At 42.0% G+C, this 7649-nt stretch overlaps 1 protein-coding gene across 1 annotated transcript in view; it reads right to left on the bottom strand.

The window, feature by feature from the left end:
* The window catches only part of SMKR1 (small lysine-rich protein 1), an 11980-nt gene extending 8722 nt beyond the window's left edge, over positions 1-3258 (bottom strand). Inside the window, exon 1 of the mRNA XM_008586208.1 lies at positions 3195-3258. Coding sequence (XP_008584430.1) covers positions 3195-3258 — 64 coding nt within the window. The remainder of the gene's footprint in view (positions 1-3194) is intronic.
* Between the last annotated feature and the right edge of the window lie 4391 nt (positions 3259-7649).

The following is a 7649-nucleotide window of genomic DNA, read 5'->3' as shown; positions in this document are numbered from 1 at the left end:
GATGTTTAAACTGAGATCTGGATGACAAGGAGCAGTCGACTATGCCAAGATCAGGAGACAGGACATTGCAGGCCCAGGGCGGGGGGAGGAGACTGGACCAGGAAGCAAGGGTGGAGGCTTTGCCAGCAAGGATAAGGGTTCTGTTTGCTTTCTCTTGATTGACGACCTGGCTTCCAAAGAGGGTATTTATGTTCCAGGTTGTCATACACATGCTTTCTCTAATCCTTCAATCACAAAGCAAACCCAAGTTCCAACTACTTTTAATTTGGCCGTTGCTTCATGACTCCTTATGCCCTTGATATGGCGAATTCACCTGCCCTCCTCCTGCACTTTCTCCTCTGTGGGCCTCTCTTTCAATCCTGGATGGGGGTACCCACCCTCCCTGTATATGTTTCTCTGGGTCATTTCAACTCTCCCAGGTTAATCCCTGTTGGGATCACTCCCAAATTTGTTCCAGTCCTGCTTTTCCTGAATTCCAAACCAGAGATCCAGATTTTAGCACCAAGGTCAAGGGTTCGTATCCTCATACCCAACAGCCACCAAAAAGAAAAAAATGATATCCAAATCAAGAGTCTGGAGCCCTGCTGCAAGTTTTAAAATTCAGCTGTCTTTAAAGTAGACCAGTGGAGGGCTGGCCCATGGCTCACCTGGCTGAGCGTGGTGCTGACAACACCAAGTCAGGGGTTAAGATCCCCTTACCGGTCATCTTTTAAATAAATAAATAAATAAATAAATAAGTAGACCGGGGGGTGGTGGTGGTGGGGTCATGGAGGGGAGGATTGACTCTGCAAAGAGTTAAGAGAATTCGGAAGTGATGGAAATATTCTCCATCCTGACTGAGAGTAACACAGGTGCAGGGCTGTCTGCATCATTTGCATGGCTCAGTACAAAATGAAAATAGGGGGAAGAAGGAAAAAATACCACTAAAGATAACTAAATAATAAAACTTTCACTTTTTCTGCAGTCTCTATCAACCTGTCATGCTGTTTTATTTTCTATTTAATGTGGGGTTTCCTCGGGTACAGGATTATTCCCCTTCCCATGGCAGTTGGGAGACTTCCCAAGGGATTGCAACCTCTTTGCCAGGATGTGCTTGGTACCAGGATCATGATGGGCAAAACCCTGGAACGTCTCACTCTAAATGTGCTGGGGTGCTGCCATACCCCGCCCTGAGATGTGGTGGGGGTGGGAGAGGAAGAGAGTGGAGGTTGGGGGCAGTTGAAGATATTCTGGAGGAGCTAAGCTCTTGGCCCTTTTCTCCTCCATGCTCCATTGTCCCATGGGATTTCATTTACAAAATACAAATTCAAGGATAAAATTACTTAGAAATTTCCATACCATGAACTCAGAACATTAAGCCCCAAGCATGAGGCTGTTCTGAGAGTAGACCACTGGGGTCACACATGCCCATGAAGCTGGCCCTGCACAAGTATATACATTTGTCAAAATCCATTGTACTATACATTTTAAATGAGTGCAGTTTATTCTACATAAATTATACCTCGATAAGGTTGATTTTAAAACTTCAGCTCTTAAGGGCCGGCCTGTGGCTCACTCGGTAGAGTGCGGTGCTGATAACACCAAGGCCTCGGGTTCGGATCCCATATAGGGATGGCCGGTTCACTCACTGGGTGAGCGTGGTGCTGACAACACCAAGTCAAGGGTTAAGATCCCCTTACCGGTCATCTTTAAATAAATAAATAAATAAATAAATAAAAATAAAACTTCAGCTCTTAAGAACCTCAAACTACCATATCTAAAATCAAACACTTCTCATAACCAGTGTGCATTTCTTTTTGTCTTGGATGAAGGCATCAGCAGCCATCTAACACCCAAGCTGTGAACTGGTCTTCTTTGATCCCTCCTTATCTCCTTGCATCTAGTGGTCTCTCACCTGTACCTACTTGAGCTGCCTCCTGACTTTCTGAGGTCTGTGGGTGGTGCCACCTGCTGCCAGTCACCCAGCCTCAAACCCCTCAGTGTGTTTTTCACTCCTTGCCAAGCTGTCCCAGTGGGGGACTGCCTTTTCCCCTCTCCCTCCCCCTCTTCCCCAGAACACCACCCTGTTGAGGCCTGTCCTGTCTCTGGTCTGGGCTGCTGCAGAGGTGGTCTGACAGCCCTGCTGCCTCTTAGGCTTCTGTGCTCCATCCTGGTATTCTTTCTAAAGCACAGATTTAATCATGTCTCTCCCATTTCTGAAAACGGTCAATGACTATTTCCTACAAAGAGCTCCTTGGTATGGTATCAGTGGTCTTTCTAAATCGTGCCTCATTCTGCTTTTCTAGCTTTATTTACTCTCGCTGGCCCCGCATACTTTATTTTTGCTACACTCCTCTGTCTCTGGGATATGCTGTGCTCTCATGCCCCCCAGCCTCTAAATAGGTGGTCCCCTTTACCTGGAATGCTTCCTCCTCCTTGCCTAGCCAAAGCGTATTTAGCCTTCAAGTCCCAGCCCAAACTATTCAATCTCTGTGAGCTCTTTAATCACTGGCAACGCTTTGTGCCCATGAAACTCAGCCTAAATAGGTGGTCCCCTTTACCTGGAATGCTTCCTCCTCCTTGCCTAGCCAAAGCGTATTTAGCCTTCAAGTCCCAGCCCAATCTATTCAATCTCTGTGAGCTCTTTAATCACTGGCAACGCTTTGTGCCCATGAAACTCAGCCTAGGCCTCTGGCATTGCACTTACCTGTACTATAGTAAGATATATATTTCCTTGTCTCCTCCACAGGGAGCAGCCCCTTTTAGGCTCATAGTTGTATGCCCCAGCAGTAATGATAGATGTTAATGGAATAATTTTCTTGATTCCATGGACAGTATTAGCCCCTTCATTCGGCCAAGCCCCCAAGACGTCTTCATTCTCCTTGACTCAAGTTAATGTTGCTCCCTCCCTTCCATCTTTAAGTCTCCCACTTGCTCCTGAGATGTGCACCCGGACCTCCCCTGGCCATCGCATCCAGGTGGGGGCTGATCTCCAAGTCCAGTCCTCAGCCCTATGTCCTCCTCCCTTAGTATCCCCTCACATGATGGCTCATCTTGTAACGTCAGTGGCTGCCTCTCCCGGGATGACATAGTCTCTGTGGGGAAGAATGGCCTCCATCTGAGCCCAGGTCCTCAGCCCCCATCATTCCCTTCACTTAAAGCATCTCCCTCTTGCTCTGCCTCTCCTGGTCGTCACTGTCAGTGGCACCACTGACCTTCCGGGCTCGTGCCCTTCATCTTTTCTGACTGGTCTCTATCCATCTTGAAGGATGCATCCATCACCCAGGGCTGAGTGTCCTTTGGAATTCTCTTGTATCAATCCTTCCCTTGAAATCCTTATCATTTTAGGCCAGACTTTTGTCCTTTCAGCACTGCGAATAGTAGTGAACGTGGAAGCTGCGCTGATGTCAGGCAGCTTGCTGAGCGCTGTGCACATACCATGGCATGATCATTTTACCACGACAGTGTGGTAATTCCTGTTATGATCTCCAATTTGCACATGAGGTCAGAGAGTGAGTAACTTGCCCAACTTCACACAGGAAGAGTCAAATCTTCTGTCCAGTCTGTGCTGTTAATCACTACAATTATTTAGGAAGGTGCCCTGGACCCGAGGCCAGAAGATGTGGGTCCAACTCTTGGCCTCATTGCTTATTAGTTGTGCAATTTGGGGCAATTCTCTGAGCTTCACTCTTTTCTCTTGGGATGCCATAAAGGAGATATGATAGAATGGATGTGAAATTGCTCTGTGAATTTAAACTGTCTCCAGTAAGCCTTGCTTTAAAAGATAAAAAGCACAAGAAAGCATGCTTTGCCAGTAGGACACAAAATGAATGGTCTAGTGACAATTGGAACAACTTCAATGGCAGGACTATTTTCCATTGACCAAATGGATCTTCAGCCTTTGCACTGGAGAAAGCCTTAGCATCCACCTACAAGGAGGTGAGGAGGGCTGCTGAGGTGTGTGGCTGAAAGGCAGACTTTGTTATAAAACACAGCACAGGTTACTGCTGGAATCAAAAGATAACATCATTGACCATATATGCATTTTTCTTAAATGCCAATCCACTTAAGAATCACTTGGGGTTTACGACTTAAGATAGATCTTTTATTTCACAAGAACTGAACAAATCTTCTTGTGTAAACTGGAAGAAGCTGTTAAATGTAGATAACTACTCAACCTCACATTGGAATGCACTAGTAATTTTATCTATTTACGAATATGCATCCTTATGTCTTCTTTATAAATAGTAATGCTAACTGTGCTGTTCTTAAAAAAAAATTACCAGAATTGAAGCATGCATTCATAGAATATCCAAACTTAGAATATTCTATCACTGTCTTTCTTAGAAGTTAGACTTAAAAACTCCTATTTCCTCCTTTCTACTCTGGTGGTGTCTGCCACATGGCTGGCACGGCATTCACTTCACATACGAGGGTATTTCAAACAGGTCATGGAAAAACTCATATTTCAATTCTACTTTTCCACGAACTTTTGAAGTACCCTAACATTTGAAGTACTCTCTCCACCCCCTATTATAGCCCTAATATTGAAGAAGTTGCAGAAAAAGCAAAACGTTCTTTGTAGGTAACTTCCTTGGTCAGCCGCTAGAGTCCCGGCACTGAGAACCTTGGACTGCAGTAAGACCAGCTGAGGCAGATTTAGGAGAGAAATTCTCTACAGCAGGGGTCAGCAAACTCCGTAAAGGTCCAGATAGTAAATATTTTAGACTTTGTGGGCCTTACGTCCTGTTTTGCAGCTACTACACTCTGCTGATGTACATGAAAGCAGTTACAGACAGCATGTAAACAAATGAGTGTGGCTGTGTTCTAGTAAAACTATTATGGAAAGTGGAATTTGAATTTCATGGAATTTTCATGTGTTAGAAAATATTTTTCTTCTTTGGATTTTTTCCAGCAACGATTTAAAAATGTAAAAACCATTCTGAGCTCATGGGCTGTATAGAAACTGACAGTAGTTCAGAGTTGGCCCCTGGGCTGTAATTTGCCAATCCCTGATCTAAAGAATTGAAATGCTATTTATTACTCTCGCTGAGGGATTCTTTGAGAGGGAAAGGAATAAGGTGGGAAATAATAATCGTCACAATTATTGAGCGCTCATGTTTAGCAAGCATTGTTCTAAGCGCTATATACATATTGACTCATTTAATCTTCACAACCATAGAAGGCAAATAGTATGTATTATCCCCATTTCACAGATGGGGAATCTGAGGCACAGAGAGATTAAATAATTAGTCACATAGCACACAGCTAATCAAGGCAGAGCATGATATAACAGTTAACCAAGTGGGGCCTTGCACCATCTCTCTGAGTAACTATGCTATCTATACTGCCTTTCTGGGTAAAATGAGGTCTTGTGGCAAAGACATCTTTTCACAGGCATCCACATGGAGAATCTTTGTCCTGCCAGCTCCATTAAGCATTTGATCAAAAGTTCAGATGTTCAAAGCAATGTTTCCATCTGGAGGCAAGGAGACAGATGGCACTGTCTTATTTAGTAAGGAAGTCACTGTCACCAAAGGTGTTTGAGCAGAGGTGGGATGTCTTTTGTACTCTTGCATTTCCTTAGAAAGACTTTTGTTATTTTTTATAAAATAAAAGTAGAAATTTAAAATCCTTGCTCTTTGAAATGTAAATCTGGCTAATTACTAAAGGAGCCAACAGCCTGAACACCTCCCCATAGCACACTCAGGCACAATCTCATTACAGTTATAGGATTTGGGAGTCTGATAACCAGAACTGCTGGGAGGAAATTATATTTCAGATTGCTTTGACCTGTTGCTGTGGGAACTGACTGAATCTCTCTTCACCTCATCCCTGCCTTAACATACGGTGCATACACACCACACCTTTCCCATCTTCTTTGCTGAAAAATATTTGAAGGCAATGTTAGAGAAGAATTATTTGGTTTAATTATTAAATAATTATAATCATACTTTATAATCATATTTTATATTATTAAATGATTGTAATAATAATTTATATCCATAGAAGAGAATATTAATATGGAAAGGTCTCCAAGATAAATGATAAAAGCAAGTATAGAACAGTGTATTTTTTTCCCACTTGGTGTAAAAATAATGTTGGTAGGGAGGAGATGAGTGAGTATTATGGGAATTTTCTGAAAGGATAAAAATATTAATAGTGATTACATCTGGGGAACAAAATAGGGATTTGGGTGGGAGGAGATTATATTTATAGTTGTTGTACTCTTCCATTCCCCGAATTTTTTACATGTATCTTTTTTTTTTTTTCTTCCCCAGCACTTGATTTAGGCCTTTGATTCCTTCAGAGAGCAAAGGAACATTTATAGTTGTTGTACTCTTCCATTCCCCGAATTTTTTACATGTATCTTTTTTTTTTTTCTTCCCCAGCACTTGATTTAGGCCTTTGATTCCTTCAGAGAGCAAAGGAATATAGAGATAAAACTCCCGCCCACTTGAGGTATGGGTTATGAGCTCTCACTCAACCACATTACCATTCAGAAGGCTTTTCCTGTCTGTCTTAAACCAAAGGCTTCATTGTTCCGGTCTGTCATGTCACTGCAGCAACAGCTGTCTTCTCAATCGTGCAGTATAATTTGTCATAATTTAAACGAGCACATAGAATTTAATCAGCAGCTAAGCAGAGAAGCAATGCTAACAAATGCTATGAATGGGTATATGATTTGCATATTATTTAGCTCCTCTGTAGACTGGCACAATCCATCCATTCCCCTCATTACTCTGAATAATCTAGAAATGGTTGAATGCTCCTGGCCAGACAGCTATATGGGTTTTTTTGTTTGTTTTTTTCTCTTTTTTAAAAAAATTATTTTTTATTGTAACATAGTTGATTGTAAATATCTGTGGGGTACAGAATTAAATATCAATACTTTTGTGCAATATGTGATGCTCAAATCAGGATAATTAGTATATTCAACATTATATAATGTAATCATTTTTCATGTCCCTTTACCAATTTCTCCCTTACCCTGACCACCTTCTCATCTCTGGTAACCTTAGTTCTGTTCTCTCCTTTTGAAAGTTCAGTGTATTATTGTGATTGCTGTATCTTTCTTGCTTTCTTTTTTTTTGTTGTTTATTATGTAGCTCCCACTTATGAGTGAGGACATGCAGTATTTTTCCTTCTGTGCCTGGCTTATTTCACTTAACATGATTTTCTCTAAGATCATCTGTGTTGCTGCAAATGGGAGTATTTCATTCTTTTTTATGGCACAGTATTATTCCATTGTGTATATATACCACATTTTCCTCATCCAGTCACCTGATGATGAACATTTAGGTTGGTTCCAACTCTTGGCTATTGTAAATGGAGCTGTAATAAACATGGGGGAGCAGGTATCCCTTTGACATGATGATTTCCATTGCTTTGGGTATATGCCCAGCAGTGGGATTGCTGGATCATATGGCAGTTCTATCTGTAGTTGTTTGATTAACCTCCATTCTGTTTTCCATAATGGCTGCACCAGAATTTACAGCTATATGTTTTAAAAATCAAAAGCAACAATAAAAACAGCCTCAGTTTCTGGGAACTCTAGAATTAAGGCTATTTTAAGCATTTATTCTTATTTCCTTGGCTTTGGGGTTGGGACAAGGATGCCCCAAAGCCTGCTATTTCCTTACTTTTAGTCTTGATTCTGTAGCCCCCCC

Source organism: Galeopterus variegatus, unplaced genomic scaffold (assembly GCF_000696425.1).
Source record: "Galeopterus variegatus unplaced genomic scaffold, G_variegatus-3.0.2 Scaffold3877, whole genome shotgun sequence".
In the NCBI taxonomy this organism is placed as follows: Eukaryota; Metazoa; Chordata; class Mammalia; order Dermoptera; family Cynocephalidae; genus Galeopterus; species Galeopterus variegatus.
This window is presented reverse-complemented; position numbering and strand designations above follow the sequence as displayed.